The sequence below is a fragment of the Rhinatrema bivittatum genome, chromosome 2 (genome assembly GCF_901001135.1).
Source record: "Rhinatrema bivittatum chromosome 2, aRhiBiv1.1, whole genome shotgun sequence".
NCBI classification, from domain to species: domain Eukaryota; kingdom Metazoa; phylum Chordata; class Amphibia; order Gymnophiona; family Rhinatrematidae; genus Rhinatrema; species Rhinatrema bivittatum.
The window spans coordinates 709,856,553-709,880,807 of record NC_042616.1 but is presented as its reverse complement, the minus strand read 5'-3'; the positions used below and the strand labels follow the sequence as shown (position 1 = coordinate 709,880,807).

The following is a 24,255-nucleotide window of genomic DNA, read 5'->3' as shown; positions in this document are numbered from 1 at the left end:
TGGTGGGCAAGGCAGGGAGAATTTCTGATGGCATTGAATTTCACAGAAGTATATCTCCATATTCCCATAAGGATGGAACATCACAAATTTCTCCATTTTGCTGTAGTAGACAGTCATTTTCAATTTTGGGCCCTGTCTTTCAGGCTAGCCCAAGACTTTCTCCAAGGTAATGATAGTGGTGGCTGTGTTGAGTCAGGAAGATATTTTATGCATCCTTATTCGCACAAAGTTGTTGCAGGAAAGCAAGAAAGCCATGGCGAGATTGGTGCACCTGCAGCAGCTAAGATGTTTGATAAATTTCACAAAACGTTTACAGCCCTCTTAGACCCTAGAATATTGTGGAGCTTGCTTCGACATGCTAAGAGGTCGTGTGCAGTTGACAGCTAAATGGATTCTCAAGTTGCAGTGTCAAGCCCAAGCCACCTTGTTGGTGGAATGTTCATCAGTGTGGCATTATCTTCAGCTTTTGGAATCCATGCAGTGGCTCTGGATTTAGTTTCATGGGCAAGAGCTCATATGAGGCCCTTGCAGACTGCATTTTTATCAAGATGTGACACAGTTTCTCAAGATTACTTGAATTGCCTGGAGATTCTGGCTCAAGTCAGAGTTACTGCAAATCTTAGCCACCTAGACAGTGATATATAATTAATATTTAATCAACAAAATGAATGATCTGTTCGATCACTGTGCAACCCGAAGGGTGTGTTCATTTATCAGTAATCAATGGCTTTTCACAAATTATATTGATTGGTGTGTCCCCAACACTATATTAACACTCTTTTGTGTTACATCAGATGTATACAGAGACACATATCACAACAAAAGAGTGCTAATACAGTGGTGGGGATACACCATTGAATTTATTGAAAGTGTTGGAATTTTGGAATCTTTCAAGAATGTCTTTATTGGATGCCGCATATATATATTAGGAACAACTTTATTGGATGTCATAAATATATAAACAAATATCTTAAAAAATACAAGTAAAAAAACTTTCTTTCACACAAAAAAAGTTTATAAAAGGAGGAGATTGGAGGTTAATGATTATAATATGCATATACGGTGCAGGGACGACTACACGATTGTGTGAAACCTTCAACCATCTCCTCTAAACATTTTTATAAAAATAATTTTTGAACATTTAATGTTAAAATCGGTACCACTGGTGTGTAGGTTATTAAAAATGTATACAGTTGCAAAAATCAATATAATTTGTGAAAAGCCATTGATTACTGTTAAATGAATACACCCTTCGGGTAGCACAGTGATCGAACAGATCGTTCATTTTGTTGATTAAATATCAAGTCAGAGTTAGCCTGCAGTGGTGGCTGAAGATGGACAACTTGGAGAAGGGGATGGATCTAGCTCAGTACTGCCCTTCACACAGGCTCCCTCTGTCCCTCTCTCTCTCACACCACACACAGGCTCCCTCTCTCTAGTGCACATACAGGCTCTCTCATACGCGCACACATCCCCTAATACAGAGTCCATCTCTCTTGCACACACACATCCCCCTCATACAGGATCCCTCTCTATCTCTCTCTCGCACACACACATCCCCCTCATACAGAGTCCCTCTTTCTTGCATATACACCCACACCGGTTCCCTTTCTCTTTCATGCATACCCCCTCACATAGGCTACCTATGTCTCTCTCTCACACTCCCCTTCACACAGGCTCTCTCTCACACATACACAATACCTTCATACAGGCTCCCTCTCTCACAAACAAACAAGCACCCTCACATACACACAATCCCTTTTTCACACACACCAGCTCCCAATCTCTCTCACACACACTCACTCTCACCGGGGCCTGCTCCATTTTCGCCGGGACCTTCATCTTCACCAAGACCGGGGCTGTCATCTTTGCTACAAGTGGGATATGCTCCACTAGCGGCAAGTGCAGTGTTGTCATCTTCGTCGCGAGCGGTACAAGCTCATGGCACCCCAGGGCCTTCATCTTCACCGCAAGCAGGACGAGCTCCACTTGTAGCATGCCGGGGCCTTCTCCATCTTCGGCAATTCTATGCAGAAAATGGCAATTCTGACCTGGGGGGGGGGGGGAACTCTGCGCAAATTCTGCACTCTGCAGTAGCACAGAATTCCCCCAGGACTAGTTATAGTCATGACAGATGCCAGCCTATTAGGTTGGGGAGCACATTGCCAAGAGCAGATGAATTAGGGCACTTGGACATCAGTGGAGGCTGTGTTCCATCAATCATTTGGAGCACTCCACTATTCTCCTTTCTCCGATGAAAAAAATTGATTATTTAATCCTACTCTGTTTTCTATCTTTTAACCAGTTCTCAGTCCACAACAGAGTATTGCCTCCTGTCCCTTGACTTTTTAATTTCCTCAAGTGTCTTCTATGAAGTACTTTGTCAGATGCTGTCTGAAAATCCAGGTACACTATATTAACTGGCTCACTTTTATCCAGTTTATTCATGCCTTTAAAAATGTAGTAAATTGGTGAGGCAAGACTTCCCTTAGCTAAATCCATGTTGACTTTGTCCTATTAAACTATGTCTGTCTATATGTTCAGTAATTTTGTTCTTTAGAATACTTCAATCAATTTTTCCTGGCATTGACGTCCGGCTCATTGGTCTATAGTTTCCCGATAACCGTTGGAACCCTTTTTAAAAAGCAGTGTTATGTTGGCCAACCTCCAGTCTTCAGATACGGCAGCTGACTTTAATGATAGTTTAAGGGTTACCAGCAGTACGTCTGCAGTTTCATTTTTCAGTTCTTTCAGCACTCTGGAGTATATGTCATCTGGTCCAGGTGGTTTGCTACATTTTAGTTTGTCAATTTGCCCTAGAACATTTTCCAGATTCACTGAGATTTGTTTCATTTCCTCTGAATCCTCACATTTAAATATCACTTTTGGCATAGATATCTGCCTTGCATCTTCCTCCGTAAAGGCTGAAGCAAAGAATTCATTCATTTTCTCTGCTATGGCCTTGTTCTCCCTTAGTGCCCCTTTACCCTTCAATCACCTAATAGTGCAGCTGACTCCCTCGCAGGCTTTTTGCTTTGAAGGTACCTGAAAAGTTTTTATTATGCGTTTTTGCTTTCACAGCAAGCTTCTTTTCAAATTCTGTCTTTGCCTGTATAATAATGAGTGGAGTAGACGGGGTAAATGTAAATCAGTTGTTTACTCTTTCAAAAAAACACAAAGATTAGGGGACATGCAATGAAGTTACTAGGTAATTCATTTAAGACAAATAGGAGGAAATATGTTTTTACTCTGTGCATAACTGCCGGAGGATGTGGTAAAAGATGTTAGTGTAGCTGAGATTAAAAAAGGTTTGGACAAGTTCCTGGAAGAAAAATCCAGAAACCATTATTAAGATAGACTTAGGGATAAGCAGAATGGAATCCATCGACCTTTTGGGATCCTGCCAGGTACTTGTGACCTGGATTTGCCACTGTTGGAAACAAGATACTGGGCTTGATGGACTTTTGATCTGACCCAGTATTGCAAATCTTATGTTTTTATGTAAGTAATCAGGATGGCATATGTGGATAAAAGCTGTGCATTGCACAAGCAAGTTAAAGCTCATTCTACAAGAGCACAGGCTGTGATTGGGCGGAGCTTCATTTGGTTTTGCTGATGGAGATTTGCAAGGCAGCAACCTGATCGTCTCTGCATTTTTGTGAAGCATTACCATTTGGGTATGTGTGCTAGGGAGGAGGTATCCTTTGTTTCTGAGATTTTGAGAGCAAGACTACAGAATTCCACTCGAAGATAAAGTTGCTTTGGTACATCCTAAATGTCTGGACTGATTTAGCTGAAGATAAAGAAGGTGAAATTAGTTCAGACCTGTTACTTTCCTTTCCTTGGGTCTGGCTAGACCACTCCAGGACCCTCCCTTTACTGCCAGTTCATTTCATGTACTCCGCCAGGAGTAAGGGAAGAAGAAATCAGATTTTGTGCTGGACGTTAAGCTCCATTGTGTTTTAGTTCTCTCTGTTCTGTGGTTTGGTTCAGTTCTACAAATACTCCTGGTTGCCCCCAGGTCTGGAGGCTGGAGAGTTGGTTAAAGAAATTGTCCTTAGCTTTTGCAGAATATACTGGCAGGCTGAAGTAAACATGGGAGCCTATAAAGTGTGACATTCAGCAATCCTGTTAATCTCTGACTCCACTTGCTGGTCAGTAGATATAACCCATGTGTCTGGCTGGAGTAAAGGAAAGGAAATTAACAGATATGAACTAATTTCACAGTATTGGATAGATTTTATTTTCATGCTTTTAAGCTCTGATATCAGTAATTCTGATCTCATGGCATTACCAGAGTATGTCAAAAATTACACCTCAACAGCCAGAACAATGTAGAGAAATACTGTCATCATAAGCCTCTGCCTGTACCTTTTTTATTTTCTATGCAAATAAAATTGAGTTCTTTCAAAATTCAGTAACTTTTTTTCTTTTTCTTTTCAAAATTCAAAACATAAAGAACTTATCTTTTAATCTGGAAGCGAGAGAAGAACATATTTTTGACTGGTGGTTCCCCACAGCGTTTCGGCTGTTGAGGTGTAATTTTTTAGGTCTCTGTGAATATCAATAATTTTTGATCCTTAGTACTGGGTTTGTTTGTTTTTTCAATAGTTTACAACTTACAACCTATAGAAGTGACTGTATTGGTGATTACCAAGAGTACGACTATTGGTGACCTATTCTTATAGCAGGTTGTATGAGTACAAAATGCATAATGGTTCTCTCTTAGAAAGAGGTTTTTGTTGTTACTGCATATGAGTTGGTGATGTTTCCAGAATTCATGAGCAGCAAAGCACTGTGAGTGTATTTGTGACCTTTACAGTATGTAGAAGGTCATTATCATTCTGAAAGTGAGAAACAAGTTGCAATTGTTCAAGAAACCACCAATGGGGGTGTAGTGACCGGGGGCGGGGGGTCCAAAGCCACCCAGGCTGTAGGGAGTGCCCAGAGTCCTCTTTTTTTTTGTCTTTTTTTTTTCCAGCCACATGCAGGTAAAAGGTGAGATGTTATCTGAAATGTCTGCTGTTCATGTGAGCTTAAGTATTTCTACAAGGGGGAAGCGGGGGAGACGCGTGGCAGGCATAACAAATGTGTTGGCCCCTGGGCACCAGAGACCCTTGTTATGCCACCGCGGGGGAGAAAAGAATGGCGGGTCAAGGATTGTCACATTTGCAAGGCTTCATTGTTGTTCTGGTATTGCTCTGAGTTACGAAGGCAGAACAGGACCACAAGGCCTTATTTGTTTCCTTGTGCAATACATATAGGCCCTAGTTGATTTCTGGACCTTAATCTATGTGCTGTGTTTTTAGTTCTGACAGGTTTCTTATTAATTTTGCTCTCTAAATGCATTGTATTCAAATCAAATTTCAAAGCTTTAGTAATGCATGCTGGTATTCACTTCAGCACGCTTGACGACCACTAGTACTTAAGGTTATACTTGGTGCTCACTCATTTTTTTTATTTTTTTTTAAAGCCTCCAGTCAGTGGATTTTGAAGCTGTTGCTGTCACAGTGAAAGAGTTGGTCAACTATGCACTGACTATAAATCCAAGCAATCATTCCTGGCTAATTATTCAGGCAGATATTTATTTTGGTAAGTGAAACCAGAGTCTATTTTATTTTGCATGTTGAGCCCAACCCCACCTCGTTAGAACTTTCTTAAAGTGACCCACATCTTGCTTTCAGGCCTCACCTGGTGACACCACTGCCATGACAACATGCCATTAGTGTGCAGGCGATGCAGCCAGTCTGATACTTAACACACCACATTCCCCATCTGCCCAGGCTCTGGCCCCTTCCAAGAGATTGATTATCATTACAATATCCATCCGAACTTTCCTCAGTTGTCTCCCTTTTTTCTCCCCTATACTATAAGCCCTTTGGGCCATGGGCCTTCCTTTGTATTGTACATGTATAAATTAGCAATAGTGCCTCTATTTTGGTTTATCCAGGTTTGCCATGGGTAAGCCGATTGAAAAATAAATTACTGTAATTTCTGTTTTATGGTCCAGACATTGTTATCCTGTGCTGGAATATTGGCAGTCTCTAGTGTAGACCTGTTTTAATCCTGCCTGATTGTAGCTCCATATATGTATCCCAAGATGAGTGCCTTACAGGAGCACTTCCACAGATATTTTTCAGAATATTACTGTATTTATCATAGAGGTTGTGATGTAGAGGATTGCATCTGTTTTAAAACTCAGTCCTTCATTGTTCTTTGTTCACTATGGTGCTGCAGTGGTAAGGTCCTTTTTTTCTCAAATTACTGAAAGCTGTGATGGTACTGCAAAGAGTTTGTTTGCAATAAATTTAAAAACCAGAATCCCACAATCAGAGGAAAGACTTGGAAAACAGATGCTATTTCTGATCACTTACCATAATCTATGATTTTTGCATGTTCATTTGCAGTAATGTTCTTAATATCTTTAGGAAAATAAACAGTACAGCTTCTTCCCAGGACCATGGCCTGCTTCCCATCACTCCAGCCTTCCCATGGGGATCTCTGAACTGTAGATTTCCCCTTCCCTGTCTCTATTGCCAGGCCTTCAGACATTTCCACCTTCTAAGTAATTTGCTTCCTTTTAATCGTCTTTCACCTTTGTTTCTCATTATAGCAACAAATCAGTATTTTGCAGCACTTCATTATTATCTGCAAGCAGGTACAGTATGCTCGGATTTCTTCAATAAGGCTGTACCACCTGATGTCTACACAGATCAGGTGAGCATGTTTAGGACTGAAATTCACCTATTACATGTTATACAGTAAAGAGAAGCTCCACTCTAGCTGTACAATGGTTATTACAGACCTTTTGCACTGTAGGAGCCTACTCCCAACTCTTTCAGTAACTTATCAGGCATCTGAAGAGGATGAGAAGTTGGGGAAGACTATAGAAAGCTTTTGTTGCAGACTTGTGAAAGCTTAGCTAATTACATTCAGAGCCCAGCCAGTGGTGTCATTGCTAGTATAGCACTTGACACACCTTTGCTCAGGGATGACTTTTAATGTGGCACTTGTAAATAAACACTTCAGCCTTAGCTTGGTTCACCTGCGTGACTATTTCAGCCCTAAGGTGTGACAAGTGGTGGAGTTCTTCCTTGTGCTGCTGGACTAAACATAGTAATAATGGCAGATAAAGTCCAAATGGTCCATCCAGTCTGCCCAGCAAGCTGCTTATGGTTATAACTGCCGCTCTGTGAAGGTTGCCCCCAAGTCTTCTATTAAGAGTAGTAATTGCCTTTCTGTGAAGGTTAGCCCCATGCACCCTTTTCCTTATTTCCAACCTCTAGCTTCTAGGGATCCACAGTGTTTATCCAATGTCCTTTTGAATTCATTTACTATTTTTGTCCTTACCACCTCTTCTGAGAGGGCATTCCAGCCATTCATCACGCTCTCCGTGAAGAAATATTTTCTGATGTTGGTTTTGAGTCGTCCCCTGTGGAGTTTCATTTCATGACCCGTAATTCTAGAGTTTTCAACACAAAAGGTTTGAAGTTTGTGCATCATTAAAACCTTTCAGGTATCTGGAGGTCTGTATCATATCTCCCCTGCACCTCCTCTCTTCCAGAATATACATATTTAGAGACTACAGACTCTCCTCATAAATCTTCTGATACAGACCCCACACCATTTTGTTTGCCCTTATATGGTCTCCCTCCAAGCTGCCTATATCCTTTTTGAGATACGGTCTCCAGAATTGAACACAGTACTCCAGGTGAGTCCTCACCATGGATCTGTACAAGGGCATTATCACCTCCTTTTTCTTACTGGTTATTTCTCTCTCTATGCAGCCAAACATCCTAGCGTCAGCCTATCGCCTTATCACATTACTTCACTGCCTTCAGATCTCCAGACACAATTGCTCGAAGGTCCCTCTCCTGGTCCATGTGCATTAGTCTTTCGCCCACCATTGCTTACATCTTTTGGATTACTGCATCTCTGATGCATGACTCTGCACTTCTTGGCATTAAATCCCAGCTGCCAAATCTTTGCCCTCTCTATTCCTCCAGGCTTGTCCACTCTGTTGCAGATCTTGGTATCATCCGCAAATAGAGAAACTTTACCTTCTATCCCTTATTGAACATGATCGTTTCCAAAACTAATCCTTGTGGCACTCCATTTAAAGTTCTCTCCCTATGATCTCTGGGGGGATGATAATACAGAGCCCTCCAAGAGCTTGAAGGATCTCGCCTCAGAACAGTCTCCTCCAGAAGAGCGAAGGAGGTCTCCACTGGAGGATTTATCTTTCCCAGGTTTTGTGTGGGTAATGGCAGAAGCCATTCTCTTTCAGTTGTTGACAGAGAAAGATGCCAGGCACATGATGCTGGAGATTCTCCAGTTTGTGGAGCCTCCTAAGGAAATCGTGGTAGTCCTAGTGCATGATATCCTTAAGGAGCTGCATTGAGGATATGGGAACACCCCCTCACAGTACCTTCTGTTAATAGGAAGGCAGACAGGGTCTACCTCATCCAGAAGGCCATTGGATTCGATGAGCATCAACACCCCCACCAATCGGTGGTAGTCTAATCCGCCCTCAAAAGGGCCAAGTGCTCTTGGACCCCTTCCTTGGCACCCCTGGGGAAGAACCACAGGGCGTTAGACGCTCTTGGGAGGAAAGTGTTCCAGGGAGCCATGCTTATTGCCCACATCGACTCCTACCAGCTCTACATGATCCAATACTTGTGGGACCCCTGGAAGCAGATGCAGGAATTTGCCAAGCAGCTGCCTCAGCAGCAGAAGAACTCTCTCCAGTCGCTGGTGCAGAAGGACCTGGAAATTGAAAAACATGAGGGCTGAGCGACCTATGATGTTTTCAAATGGCAGTGAAGGCCTCTACAGTGGGAATCGGCACCCACAAATTGGCATGGCTGCGGGCCTCGGATCTTTGTCCAGAGGTTCAGGAATGGCTCGCTGACGTGCTGTGTACTGGGGAGAATCTCTAGAGATAGAGATGGACGCAATGGCCCAGTTGCGGGACTATCATGAGACCCGTCGTCCTCATCCAGGATGTTGGTGAGGCAAGGGCAGAGGATGTCTTTCTATCACCAGAGGAGGTACTATCCTCTGCCCCCTCGCTCCTGTCAGCAGCATGTGAGCTCCTGCGGCCGCCCCAAGCAGCAGAGAGCTCTCAAGCCCAGTCAACTCCCAGGATGGGGTTTTGACTGGATCGGAGGGAGCATAAGCCAGTTGCCTGTACCCAAGACCCTGGATCCTCCGGTAAGGGGCAGCCTGCAGTTCTTCACAGACCTGTGGCCCAGTATAACCTCAGACCAGTGGGTTCTGTCCATCGCCGCAAGGGTACCAATTAAATCTATTGGGTGTCCCGCCAAATTGTCCTCCATACCCGTTTTGGGGAACTGTCTGCCCTCATAATGTCCAGGACAGTTAAGCAAGAGGGCGGACATTCTACTCCTGATATTTCCTGATTCCAAAGAGAACAGGAGGACTCTGCCCCACCCTAGACCTAAGGGCCTTGAACAAGTTTCTAAAAAAAGAAAAGTTCAAAATGGTTTCCCTCGGCACCTTGATTCCCCTTCTTCAAGGCAGGGACTGGCTGTACTTCCGCGATCTAAAGGATTCATACATTCAAGTGGCTTTTTAAAAAAGCATATCCTGACTCCAACTGATCCCCACATTGGACTTCACCAACACATTGTTATCAGTGGGTTTAAATAAAACAATTCATTTACCTGACATCACCAACACATCATTATCAATCCCATTCACCATATCAATTCTACTACATTGTAATTAATCTTATAACATTGTAAATAATTTGCTGTTAGTTAATCTCCCTTTTCTTCTCTCTCTTCCGCTCCCAGTTGTGTACTTCCTTGTTTTATTGTAACTGCAATTCCTCTAACCATGCACTTGTTATAGTTCTTTGAGTTCTCTGTAAATTGCACACCCTGTTAAATGTAAACCGGTTTAATGTGATACCTGTCATGAAAGCCGGTATAACAAAAACAATAAATAAATAAATAAATCAGGATCTTCCCAAGTCACAGGAAGTATCTCCGATTCGTGATGAGGAAACAACAATTTCAGTACTGAGTGTTGCCATTTGGGCTAGCGTCAGCCCCACGTATCTTCACAAAATGCCTGGCTATAGTGGCGGCACACCTCCGCAGGCAAGAAATGCATGTCTTTCCCTACCTGGACGATTGGCTGGTCAGGAGCACGTCTCAGGCAGGGGCCATTTGGTCCATGAGTCACTAGGGTTCGTCATCACCTCCCAGAAGTCCCATCTCAGTCCACCACCTCAGTAGAACTTTATAGGAGCCCTGCTAGACACAGCTCCGGCAAAAGCATTCCTGCCTCGTTCACTGGTCACCACCCTGGCGTCCATAGCGGCAGAGATCAAGGAGAGCCAGCAAGTGTCAGCACGGCACATTAAGGTTGTTGGGCCACAAGGCCGCAACCGTCCATGTCACTCCCTTGCCATGTTTACACATGTGCAGAGCCCAATGGACCCTGAGATTGCAGTGGTGCCAGGCCACACAGAGCCTCTAGGCTTGCATCCGAGTCACCCCGTCTCTCATGGACTCTTTGTCCTGGTGGCGGGTACTCTTCAATCTGGAACAGGGGATCTCTTTCCAGAGTCCTCCTACACAAATTCTCCTAACCATGGTTGCATCCATCCTGAGCTGGGGAGCTCATGTAGAGGGGCACCGCATCCAGGGTCTCTGGTTCACTCAGGAAAGTTGTTGCAAGATCAACTTCCTGGAGCTCCGGGCAATCAGGTACGTGATATGGGCTTTCAGAGATCGACTGTACAACAAAGTTGTCCTGATCCAAACAGACAACCAGGTAGCGATGTGGTATGTCAATAAGCAGGGAGGTACAGGATCGTACCTCCTGTATCAAGAAACAGTCCAGATTTGGTCATGGGCCCTGTCCCACGGGGTGGTGCTCAGGGCAACGTATCTGACAGGTACGGAGAACGTGATGGCAGACAGACTGAGTCGTTTCTTCAGACCCCATGAATAGTCCCTGAATCAGGAGGTAGCGAATAAGATCTTCCGCCTCTGAGGGAGCCCAGATATAGATCTGTTTGCGTCCCCCTGGAACAGGAAGGTAACTCTTCACCTCTCTGTATGAGATGGACGGCAAACCAACCTCAGATGCCTTGGGGCAAGGGTCTTCTGTACGCGTATCCTCCAGTTACTTTGCTGGTGAAGACTCTCTTGAAACTTCGCAAGGACAGAGGGACTATGATCATCATAGTCCCTTAGTGGCTGAAACAGGTCAGGTGTGTACTCCTACAGGAGTTATCCATCCAGAAATCGATCAGTCTTGGGACTTCCCCAGATCTCATCACACAGGATCGAAGGAGGTTGAGGCATCCCAGCCTCCAGGCCCTGTCACTCACAGCCTGGATGTTGAGAGGTTAATCCTGTAGCTACTTGATCTCTCAGAGGATGTGTCTCTGGTCCTAGTGGCTTCTAGAAAGCATTCCACTAGAAAGTCCTGGGGACTGAAGTGGAGGAGGTTTTGCATGCGGTGTGAGCAGAAGGCCCTAGATCCATTCTCCTGCCCCACACAAAAACTGCTTGGTTACCTTCTACAGTTATCGGAAGCTGGTTTAAAAACCAATTCCGTTAGAGTCCATCTGAGTGCAATTGGCGCATACCACTATGGAGTAGATTGTACGCCCATATCTGTACAGCCTCTAGTTGTAAATTTTATGCGGGGCCTACTTCAGTTGAAGCCTCCCCTAAGTCCTCCCAAAGGCTGTTTCTTGGGACCTCAATGTGGTACTAGCTCAGCTGATGAAAGCTCCTTTTGAGCCGCTGCGCACCTGTGATCTGAAACACCTGACCTATAAAGTCATATTTTTGGTGGTGGTCAATTAAGAACATAAGAAATTGTCATGCTTGGTCAGACCAAGGGTCCATCAAGCCCAACATCCTGTTTCCAACAGAGGCCAAACCAGGTCATAAGAACCTGGCAATTACCCAAACACCAAGAAGATCCCATGCTACTGATGCAATTAATAGCAGTGGCTATTCCCTAAGTAAACTTGATTAATAGCAGTTAATGGACTTCTCCTCCAAGAACTTATCCAAACCTTTTTTGAACCCAGCTACACTAACTGCACTAACCACATCCTCTGGCAACAAATTCGAGAGCTTAATTGTGCCTTGAGTGAAAAAGAATTTTCTCCAATTAGTCTTAAATGTGCTACTTGCTAACTTCATGGAATGCCCCCTAGTCCTTCTATTATCTGAAAGTGTAAATAACCGATTCACATCTACTCGTTCAAAACCCCTCATAATCTTAACGATCTCTATCATATCCCCCCTCAGCTGTCTCTTCTCCAAGCTGAACATCCCCAACCTCTTCAGCCTTTCCTCATAGGGGAGCTGTTCCATCCCCTTTATCATTTTGGTTGCCCTTCTCTGTACCTTCTCTATCGCAACTATATCTTTTTTGAAATGCGGCGACCAGAATTGTACACAGTTTTCAAGGTGCGGTCTCACCATGGAGCGAAACTTAAGCACGAAGGGTCAGCGAGCTCCAGGCCTTAGTGACTTACCCACCTTATACTACATTTATCATGACAGGGTGGTCTTGCGCATACACCTTAAATTCCTGCCTAAGGTGGTGATGGACTTCCATCTTAACCAGTTGATCCTCCTGCCAGCTTTCTTTCCCAGGCCTCATTCGCACCAAGGAGAATGAGCACTGAACAGTTTGAATTGCAAGCGAAATTTAGCCTTCTATCTGGAGGGACAGAAGCCCATAGACAGTCCACCCAGCTTTTTATTTCTTTTGATAGCAATAGGTTGGGCTTTGCCGTTGCCAAACAGACACTATCCAATTGGCTAGCAGATTGCATCTCCTCCTATTATGCCCAGGCGGGACTGCATCTTAAGGTCATGTCAAGGCTCATTCTGTCAGAGCCATGGCACTTCAGTGGCCCACTTGCGAGCAGTTCCCATGAAGGAGATCTGCAAGGCTGCGACATGGAGTTCTCTCCACATATTCGCAGCTCACTGTTGTCTGTTAGGGATGGCCGACATGACAGTAGGTTCAGCTAGCTTGTCCTTCGGAATTTCTTTGAGGTGTAAAACCCAACTCTCCTTGCCTAGGGCCCATTGTTTGGGTTCAGGCTGTCTCCCCCTCAGTTACCATAAGCACTGTTGTTGCTATGCCCTTTGGCACCTGGTTGGTGTCTGTTGGTCCCTTTTTGTTTTGGGGAGCAGCCTGTAGCTAGGGATTCACCCATGTGTGAGGAGTACCATCCTGCTTGTCCTTGGAGAAAGCAGAGTTGCTTACCTTAACAGATGTTCTCCAAGGACAGCAGGATATTAGTCCTCACAAAACCCACCCCCGCCTCCACTCAAGGCACAATTAAGTGGAGTTGGGTTTCTCCTATTTTTTAATTTTCATCTTAATTCTATGTCACGAGATTGAAGAGGGATCCTGTGTGGACGCGTGGTATAGGGCATGCTGGGCATGCTCAGAATGCCAAGTCAAATTTCTGGAAACTTTGACAGAAGGTTTCCGTGCTGTGCTCCATCTGATGATGCCACCCATGTGTGAGGACTAACATCCTGCTGTCCTTGGATAACATCTGTTTCAGGTAAGCAACTCTGCTTTTAATGTTTGCAAAGCATTTTTATCACCAAAGGAACAAGAAAACAAACTTAATTCAAATGAGAAATTCCACACAGGACTAATGGAGTTTTTCTGGAACGTGCAAGTCCAACATGATTCTGGATCCAAATTGAAAATATACCCTTCCCAGGATGCTCTTGGATCCTTGACATGTCTTACATATTGGGTGTGGATAGGACACTAAACACAGTTTATTAAATGATGATGAACACGGGCAGATACTCACATACCTTATAATCCTTGTTCCCTTCTGAAAGCGGGCTTAAAAAATACAAAATCAGATTCCAAACTTGAGTCTGTTTCCTCATTTGCTATCTTTAAAATGTTATGGTGTTCAAGGGCTTCATCAGGAACTGTCAGGTCACATTGACTTGCATCCCCTTTGCATAAGCAATGCTGGAGTTTGTTTTGGTTTATAAGAAATACCAGGAAACAGCCTTAACTGTGTGTTGGAGTGGGTTGTGCAATGCCACCTTAATTCTCTAGGCCTAGGTAAGCAAAGCAGGCGGTCACAAAACGTAACTCTTGTTTTCTACAAGTATGTATTCTTCTTTTCTTACCCAGCCTTAAAATATTCTGTGCAACTAATTTTATTATGATAAATTGAATACATAATCAGCTTCTTTAAATGCCAACTACACGTAATTTGCATAAGGTTGCAAATGCCTTCTGAGAACAGATTTCAAAGTTTTTTAATTTTTCCTCTCTTTTTTTTTTTTTTAGGTGATAAAAAGAATGATAAAATGTTGCTCCCTACTCAACTGTCATACACAGGTGAGCATGCCCAGATGACATCAACTAGAAATTGTGTCAATAACAGTAATCTATGCTTTTCCCATGTCCTTGTTTTTCATTCCTTTGAAATGTCACCTTGACCTTCTTGCATGCTTTGAATGCATTATTGCCTCATTTCTGGCCATTTGTGGGAGAGAATCAGAACATAGCATAGCCCAGCAGCAAATGACACAAAGCGGAAGTTCTCTCTCACCTGCATGATACTCACCCTTCTGAGATGGCTACCAGAAGCAGTAAAAAAAAAAAAAAACCCCACAAGTACTATTTTATATTCTAGAAGAGCTCTATTTTATTTAGCATTTGAATTAGTTTTCCATCATAACACCATGGAACCGGAATGGAGGGTTTGTTATTCTTTGAGAGTGAGGGTCTACAGCCATTTGATGCAAGTGCTGCAAAAAAAACCCCCAAAAAACTATTTAATTCTGTTATCTGTACAGGTAGCAATTTTATGTCAGTTCTTAAGGGAAGTCGATTACAAGACTGCATTTAAAGCACTGCAGGAACAAAACAGGTACACTTTAATTTTATAGTCGATTTAAAAAGTATAGAATTAGAGTTTTCAGAATTAATTGCCTGTTTCTTCTCTTTTTAGCCATGACGCCATGGACTCCTACTATGATTATATCTGGGATGTGACCATTTTGGAATATTTAACATGTATCCTTTGGTTACATATAAATAGATAATGTAAGCCAAATAGATTCCAAAAAAGGCCCAGTCTACAGTTTACTGGAACACAGAGCATCAGTCCCTTGGAAATTCTGCCTTGCAGATCTAACACAGGTTCCTCCCTGTGTATGGTCTCTTATTCTCCCAGAGAGGAAATAGGGGGCTCTATGGAGCATGGGAGAATTTCCTGTACGTACTCAGATCATTCCAGACCAGTGGGTTTTGTATCCCTACCAGCAGATGGAGTCAGAAATAACTTTGGACACTGCTACATAAGAGAGAGTGCCACCTGCAGTCCCTCAGTATCTCTCTGACTCTAGCAGATGGTAGAGATGCTAACCTGCAGTCTAGGATTTAGATTAAAAAAAGAAAGATTAATTAGGCTAGTGTAGTGTGTTTGCTCCCTGAGATGTTAGGCACCGTCGCAGGCTATCCCTCAAGTGGAGCCATCCAGGGGGTTGGATACCCCTGACAGCGTTTCGCCTGTGTTTCTGCCAGTGGGCCAGACATCCAGAGGCTTCTGGTTCCCTCAGCCTCCAAAGCAGTTCCCCCATTCCTCTGGCCCTGCTGTTCTGCGAGGTATTGGTAAAGTTAAAAAAAAAAAAAGTCATTTTAACTTTCTCGCGTCAGGTAAGCCACTGGAGTCAGTCGGGGCAGTGGGGACCCCATCCTGAAGCCAGGTGCGGGGCGGAGCAGGCTGTGAGGGGGTCGGGAGCTCGGGGCTCCAGGTGGGCCCGACAGCAGTCACGCTTCTCGCTGGAGGGGGGAGGTTTCCTGGCCCCCACACCCCCCCCCCCCCCCGGGGCTAGTCTCTTGTTCAGGCCTTCCCGCGGCACTGGAGGCGCGGTTGGGGCCAGAAGCAGCGAGTTGTGGTAGGCGGGTGACCGTGTGAGGCTTCTCTTGCGGCAGGCGCCGGGTAGATTAATCTTTACTGCGTGGCCGCACGGTTCATCACATGGCACCGAAATGCAAGATGGCCACCTCCCGTGCGTGCGGCGCAGCAGGGGGCCAGTTGGATTCGCAATCTCTCTCTGCTGCCTGTGTTTCTGACCAGGAGGGCCCTTCAGGAGAGGGGGGTGCTTCGTTCAGCTGGACCTTCAATCCTTTCCACGGAGGCTTCAGAACTACTGGGGGGGGGGGGGGGATCTCCTCCCCCGATGGAGCTAGGTCGCGGTGCTGGAGAAGGCATGCAGTGTGGGTCCCTGCAGGGGGTGGGGGAGGGGCAGATGGATTTCTCCCCCGCATTTGTTCTTCTCCTGCATCAGGCATTTCTGGCCAATCAGAGGGCCAGAGTGAAGAGGACCGCTGAGAGACCTGGAGACCCCATGGGCGGGGGTCCCAAGCGGGCTTCTCAGGGTCAGCCTGAGCTCCTTTGGTGTCTGTGTCACCGGCAGACCAGAGACGCAGATGCAGCGGGGTTATTCAACAACTGGATCCTCGTTATATTGTCATTGTAATTGTTGAAATGTGAACCAAAGTGATTAGTAACATTGTTACCTGAACGGCGGTATATAAAACTGTTAAATAAATAAAAAAAAAATCCTCTGGGGACAGATACAGGTCCCAACCTCCGTCCCCCCCTCCAACTTGGGAGACCCTGCCACGGATGGACCCGTCCCTGGATGAGTTCCCAGTCCCGGAGGGGGGATGACCCTCGGGAGGTATAGCTGTTCAAGCTGGAGGAACTGCGCCCCTTGATTCCTCAAGTGCTGGAGGAATTAGGGGTTAAGGTCTCCCAGGAGGAGTCTGATAGGGAGGGGGTTAACCCGGTGCACAATGGTCTACGAGGACCGACGACAGCTTTTCCACTGCTCAAGAAGATCAGAAAGTTAGTGACCCGGGAGTAGGACTCCCCAGACTCCAGCTTGAAGGTGGGCAGAGCAACGGCAAAGCTTTATCCCATGAATCTGGAGATGTTGGACCTCCTGAAGGTGCCGCGATTGGACGCCACTGTCTTGGCAGTCACTAAGAAGACAACCGTTCTGGTGGCTGGGGCAGCGGCGTTGAAGGACATGCAGGACCGCAAACTGGAGATTCAGTTGAAGTGGTTGTTTGAGATCTCGATGTTAAGCCTGCACGCGGCGGTGTGTGCCAGCATGATGCAACGGCCTGTCTGTATTGGGTCCACAAGGCCTCTGAGATGACGTCCGGCGATTCTTGGACCTTGCAAGCGGCCCGCCTGGAGGCAGGGGTAGCTTATGTGGCGGATGCTCTGTATGACTTGGTGTGGACTTCTGGGTGTGCTATGGTTTCCTCCGTTGCGGCCCGCAGGCTTTTGTGGTTGCGTAACTGGTTGACAGACTTGTCCTCCAAGGTGCAGCTTTGTAATCCCCCCTTTAAGGGAAAGCTCCTCTTTGGGCATGATTTGGACCAGTTGGTGAAGTTGTTGGGGGAGACTAAAGGTTGCCAGAGGATAGGAAACAGAGTAATAAGATGTTCCCGTCTCGAGTTCATTTTCAGGATTCTCGGAGGTTTCAGTCCAGTAAACTGATCCTGTCCCCTGACTCCAAGCAGGGCTCCGGTCGACAGCAGTCCTTTCGTGGAGGCCGTTGGACTTCCAAGAGGGCACCAGCCAGGGCTCAGAAGGTAGCAAACCAGTGCAATGAGGCCAGGGACCCCAACTCCCCCATGGAAAGCGGTAGGAGGCAGGTTATCCAGCTTCTACGAGGAGTGGGAGAGGATTACCTCAGACTGCTGGGTCATGGAGGTGGTCAAGTATGGTTATGCTCTACAGTTCTTGTATCCGGTTCAGGACGCCTTCATGGAGTCTCATGTGGTTTCTCGTGGCAGGCGAGAGGCCGTGTGGGTGACACTTCAGAGGCTTCTTGACTTAAATAACATTTGCCCTGTACCTCCTGAGGAACGGGGTCAGGTTCGGTACTCAGTGTTCTTCGTGGTTCCCAAAAAGGAAGGTTCCTTTCGGCCTATCCTTGACTTGCAGAAGGTGAACTGATGCTTGCGGATCCCCAGGTTTCATATGGAAACACTCCGTACGGTGGTTGCAGCGGTGCGCAAAGGGGAGTTTCTAGCGTCGCTGGATCTGACGGAGGTGTATTTGCACATCCTGATCTGGCAGGACCATCAAAGATTCCTAGGGTTCAAGGTGCTGGGATGGCATTTTCAGTTTCAGGCTCTTCCCTTTGGGTTGGCCACGGCGCCTCGCACATTTACCAAGGTGATGGTAGTGGTGGCAGCAGCTCTGAGCAAAGAAGGGGATCTTGGTGCATCCGTTTGGACGATTGGCTCATCCGGGTCAAGTCTCGCGAGGACTGCAAGAGGTCTCTCCAGAGGGTAATGAGCATGTTGAGGTCTCACGGTTGGATCATCAATCTGCAGAAGAGCCAGTTGGTATCCACGCAATCCCTAGTGTACCTAGGAGTGCTGTTCGACACGCAGGAGGGCAAGGTCTTCCTAGCTTCAGACCGACTTCAGAAGTTGCAGGCCCAGATGAAAGGGCTTCTTCAGCGGAGGGTGCTAACAGTCCAGGATTATCTTCAAGTCCTGGGCTCCTTGGCATCAACTTTGGAGTTGGTTCCCTGGGCTTTCACGCATGAGACTTTTGCAGCATGCGCTGTTGTTCAGGTGGAGTCCGGTCTCGGAGCAGTTCCACATCCTCTTGCCTCTTCTTCAAGAACCCAGATGCAGTCTTTCCTGGTAGAAGGGCATGGATCTGTATCCCCTGGATTTGGGTGGTGGTCTCAACAGATGCCAGCCTCTCTGGTTGGGGAGCGGTGTGTCAGGACAGGATGGCTCAGGGCCTATGGGAGGTGTCTGAGAAAGCTTGGTCCATCAACAGGCTCGAAACTAGGGTGGTTCGCTGGGCCCTTCAGGTGTTCCTTCCCTTAGTCAGGGGTCGGATGGTGCGTGTGAAACGAGTCTGTTGTTTGCTTGGGCCGAGCTTCATCTGGGGAGGCTCACTGCATCTCATGTTGCGGGCGTAGACCACGTGAAGGCGGACTTTCTCAGCAGGCAGCGGTTGGATCCAGGAGAATGGAAGTTGTCTGCCAAAGCATGGAACCACATTTGCGCCAGGTGGGGCGCTCCCCAGTTGGCTCTGATGGCGACTCGTGCCAATTTGAAGACGGAAAGGTTCTTCAGTCGACGGAAGGAAAGCGGATCGATGGGGCTTAATGCCTTGGTGTGTCCATGGCCCACAGGAATTCTTCTTTACATCTTCCCTCCATGGCCTCTGATTGGCCGTATGCTAAGGTGGATAGAAGCGCATCGCAGTACAGTGGTGCTGGTGGCACCGGAGTGGCCCAGACGTCCCTGGTTCGCAGATCTGGTGCAGCTGGCGGAGGACAGTCCTCTTCGACTGGCCCATCTGCAGCGCCTTCATTGGCAGGGGCCCATATTCTCGGATCGGGAGAATTGCTTCTGTCTCGCGGCTTGGCTTTTGAGAGACAGAGGTTATGCCTGAAGGGGTATTCAGAGCCGGTCATTTCCACTCTTTTTCGGGCTAGGAGATCTGCTATGTCGATCGTGTATGTCAGGGTTTGGAGGGTTTGAAGGGTGGGGTCTGCAGAGGAAACTGAACCCCATGGCGGTAGAGGTATCGCAGATCTTAGACTTCCTGCAATAAGATTTAGCTAAGGGCTTTGTGTTTAGTTCACTTCGAGTGCAGATGACAGCCTTAGACGCTCTTAGAGACTCCTCTCAGTCCCGGAAGTTGTCAGCCCATCCAGATATCATCCAGTTTCTTAAAGGCGTAAACATTTGCGGCCGCCAGTGTGTAAGGTGTGCCCAGGTTGGAGCTTAAATTTGGTTCTCCGAGCACTCTGCGGGGCTCCGCTTGAGCCATTGAGGAGGGCATCTTTGAAGGATTTGACTCTGAAGATGGTTTTCCTGGAGGCCATATGTTCAGCACGGAGGATTTCGGAGCTGCAGGCCCATTCCTGTATGGATTCTTTCCTGAGAATTTATGGGGACAGGGTGTCTTTGAGAACAGTGCTATCCTTTGTGCCCAAAGTGGTGTCCTCCTTTCATCTCATTCAGACGGTGGAACTTCCAGGGTTTCCGGAATGGTCAAGAGATTCCCCCCAGGAGAGGGAGCTGCATTTATTGGATGTGCGGCATGTCCTGTTGAGCTATTTGGAAGTTTCCAATGACTTTCAGCGGTCAGACCACCTCTGTCTTATTTGCCAGGGCCAAAAAGGGGGACAAAGCGTAGAAAGCTTCTATTTCTATTTAGACATGTAGGCCCTGCTTACATGTCTAAAGGGAGACATGCTCCTGTGGGGTTAAGGGCTCACTTCACAAAGGCGCAGGTGGCCTCCTGGGCGGATTGCCAACTTCTCTCTATTCAGGAGATTTGTCGGGCAGCTGTCTGGTCTTCCTTGCACACTTTCACCAGATTTTACTGTTTGGATTTGAAGACGCAAGATGAGGTGTCCTTTGGTGAGAGTGTTCTGCATGTGGGTCTTTCGGAGGCCCACCCAGTGTAGGGTGGCTTGGGTACCTCCCACTGGTCTGGAATGATCTGAGTATGTACAGGAAAGGAAAATTAGTTCTTACCTGCTGATTTTCGTTCCTGTAATACAGCAGATCATTCCAGAGGCCTACCCCGTTCTGACTCCGAAAGACTGTTGGCTGGTGAGCTTATTATAGTCTGCAGAAAGATTTGTTTATTTTACTATTGTTCAAAGTAGGGCCAGTGGTTTCAGGAACATGTTTCATGGTTTCGGGCGACCTGGACTTCTGGTTTGTTGGGAGGGGTCCCACGGTTGGGGCCAGGTCGTTCCTTAGTTGAAGTTTTTAGTTTTGGGGCTTGGGTACAGGCTGATACTGAGGGACTCCAGGTGGCACTCTCTCTTATGTAGAAGTGTCCAAAGTTTTGTCTCTGACTCCATCTGCTGGTAGGAATACAAAACCCACTGGTCTGGAATGATCTGCTGTATTACAGGAACGAAAATTAGCAGGTAAGAAACAATTTTCCTTTCCATTTCTCAACCAATTATAATTTTTTTTTAGATTTGACCCTTTGATCTGCTGCCAGTGGACTTCTCTCAGGATGGCAGTTTGACCCTGTTGCACTGTGTAGTCATTGAACAGTAGAGTTGTGCAGAGTTCTGTTTCGTTTTTAGTGTGCACCAATTATGACATGAAAAAAAAAGAAAGTGGGAATAAATAAAAATCAATTACATTTGTTTGAGCTGTACAGTGAGGACTGCACACTCCTTTGAAGCAAGGCAGTGTGAGCAGAAAAGATTTAACTTTGTGTTCATTGTTTTGCTAGTCAGAAATAGTTCACAGTGAAAATATTACTATTTTAATCTGCTAGCCTTCCCAAGATCTGTCAGAAACTTGCATAGATATGCATATGGGACTTGTTTTCTTAATCAGCTTCCTAGATCTTCATCACAAAAGAGGAGAGACAGATAAAAGGCAAATTGCGGTAAGTTATAGTAACTTGCTAGTTCTCAATGTACAGTGGGAGAAGAATAGTAGAGACAAAAGGTATTTCTATAACATGTTGAGAAATTGTCTAGATGTGTACAAGGCATTGCAAACCTGTGACACATGAGTGGTATTGATACTGCAAACTTGGGCATTACAGCATGATTATATATTTTTTTCAGATTAGGGGAAGAATATATTAAGTATCTGGACATCTGCATGAAAAAAAAACAGCTTTCCCAATGCGAGTTTCCACAATCTTTGTGCTTATTAGAAAAAACATAGCAGCACTGCAGGGCCTACTGTCCCTTATATATACATGGAGACTTGGAGACTGCTTTGAGCAGAGCCCCCAGTTTCCTACTGCAAGACTTTTCAAAGTTCTGCTGCAATTGTGTGACATCTGCATAATTTTGCTTAAAGAATCACACTTCTGACTAGGAAAGAAAAGTCAGTTTTTTATTGAAAACCATTCTTGTTTGTTTTTAAACAATAAATTATATACAAATAAAAATGTATCAAACACAAAATCAAAAATACAACTTACAAACTTTTATCTATGAAATGTCACTTTTATTTTGAATTGAAATTGTGAAACCATCCTTTATATTTTCTTGAATGTCCTTGTCATCTTGCAAAAGTATATGAGCTTACGTATGCTAAAAATGACTTCAGTATTAGCGGTTTGTCATGCCATTACACAGAAAGATATGCAAACATATATTGGATACATGGCAAGAGATACAAAAACAAGGGTTGAATTAGGACAAGTTTGAAACTTGTCAGCAGTAGCATCAGTCACCAAGGCTTCTATGAACTGAAATGAATGCCCTCTCTGACAGTTGTGGGACACCAGGAGTTGCAGACTTCCAAAAACACACCCAGGTCTTGTAAATGGCCACATATGCAGGTGCAAAAACCTTTGTATAAAGATGAAATTATTCTGTAGAGACACCACTCCATCCAGGAATTATATCAAAATATTTGGTTTGAATTAACCGATCTTTGAAGGATCAAACTTTGACTGCTGACTTTGTCTTCTCCAACTTCATCTCTTCCCTCCTGTTCTCTTCAGGATACGAGAAGGAGGGACAGGAAACAACAGAAGGAAAGGGGTAGATCAGGGAACAGAGTTCCTCTTCTTTCAGCCTCGCCATCCCTCCAGAGCAGGAGCAAAGAGAGCTGAGACCCTGTATCTTTTCTTCAAGAGCCAAGTGTCCAAAAATTGAATTCCTTTATTGCAGGGTAACACGAGTGTATGATAAGTGCCCAACTCTGGCCGAGTTTCGCCCTCTTACAATGGGGCTACATCAGGGGCTCAACTCAAATCGTGTATGGATCAAAGGATGAAAGTCTTGAAAAAGACTGTGCATTTATGGTTATTGGGTTGGCTTGAGAATACTTGTATCAACGGTATCACTGTTTTAGCATGTGCTGAGGTAATGATTGTACCGGTCTGTTTGAAACTTGTGACGACAAACAAAGTCAGCAGCATAGCTTTCCCCGTCTACTCGAAATAGAGAGACTGAATTAGGAGGTGGAAAAACCTCAGGTAGTTGATTTTAGGTCGTCAGTTCTGTGGCAACAAGCTAATTACACGGTTTTTCCCACAGCTGCACAATCGCAGGAGGCTAGGGGCACTGACTATGAGCTACAACAGGTGCAGTACTTAACCCCAGTCCAGTCATATTCAGCATATAATAGGATCCTACTAAGAGTTACCAGGGAAAGGAGGGAGGATATGTGGAAGAAGCAGACCTTGTTCTCTGTAATAATTGGATATTTCCTTTTCATCCTGCTCCACCATTCCAGACATATGGATTTTCTCCCCCTACTAAGACACACCTTTTTCCATGAAATCATTACTGTTAGCTACCATGGTGCAACTCCAGCAAAAAGTCAGAATCCTCTATCTCCAACAAATGGCAGGACATACTTGTCTGGTGCAGGAGGAACTTGATTGCAAGGCTTCAGCCTTTGCCCAGCCTGGTGGAGAATTTTTGGGCAGTACTGCGTTTGTCAGCCTTTTCTGCTTTATTGACTGTGAACTACAGGCCATGCATTTCTGATGCTTTGCAGTTAAGTGAGCCCTGTTTAAGGTTCCCAGGCCCAGAGGGAGCTGCTTAGAACTTAAGAGGGTGAAAGCTTGTTTTTATCTCAGGACGGGCTTCTATTTGAAATTGTCTTCCTCCTCTACCCCTCCCCCCCCCCCTCTTTTCTCCCTCTGGCTTATTAAAGCTTTAAAAATATGGAGAAAGGTGAGGAGATCAGCTGCTTCTGCTGAAGCAAGCAACTGGAGAGAGTCAAGTCTTCAGTGGGCAGGTGGTATATTTGAGCTGATGTAGGAGTGGGCCCACCAGCCATCAGTCTCCTTGTCTTCAGGCTTGCAGTTATTTCTGCACAGCTTCTGATTGCATTGTAATGGAGCCCAGTCATCACTGGAGTTTTTATGAGCCTGCGCTTCTGCTGCAGTGCCAGCTCCTCCTGTCCTCTTTGCATGGGCAGCAGTGATTCTTCAGAGCAGCCAACAGCACAATTTTGGCAATGCCTGCAGTCAGGCACTCAGATTCAAGCATGGTAGCAGTTGAGTCTGGCACTGGTGTCCATTTTTATTTTGTTCTCAGAAGTGGCCATTTTGGCTGGAAAGACCACCATTTTATATGTATCCCGCAGGTTATTCCCTCTTGTTTCTACTCCTGAGCCAAGAGGCCTTGTGCTCTGGTCATTTCAACTGCTGGATGTAAAGTAGCAGTTTGGAGCAGAAGACTATGG

At 45.6% G+C, this 24,255-nt stretch overlaps 1 protein-coding gene across 3 annotated transcripts in view; it reads left to right on the top strand.

Moving 5' to 3' along the window:
* Positions 1-24,255, top strand: part of INTS8 (integrator complex subunit 8) — a 248,361-nt gene that overhangs the window by 198,833 nt on the left and 25,273 nt on the right. For all 3 annotated transcript variants that reach the window (XM_029591733.1, XM_029591735.1, XM_029591736.1), the window contains 6 exons: positions 5,474-5,592; positions 6,614-6,717; positions 14,344-14,394; positions 14,856-14,929; positions 15,011-15,075; positions 21,438-21,481. In XM_029591733.1, coding sequence (XP_029447593.1) covers positions 5,474-5,592; positions 6,614-6,717; positions 14,344-14,394; positions 14,856-14,929; positions 15,011-15,075; positions 21,438-21,481 — 457 coding nt within the window. The remainder of the gene's footprint in view (positions 1-5,473; positions 5,593-6,613; positions 6,718-14,343; positions 14,395-14,855; positions 14,930-15,010; positions 15,076-21,437; positions 21,482-24,255) is intronic.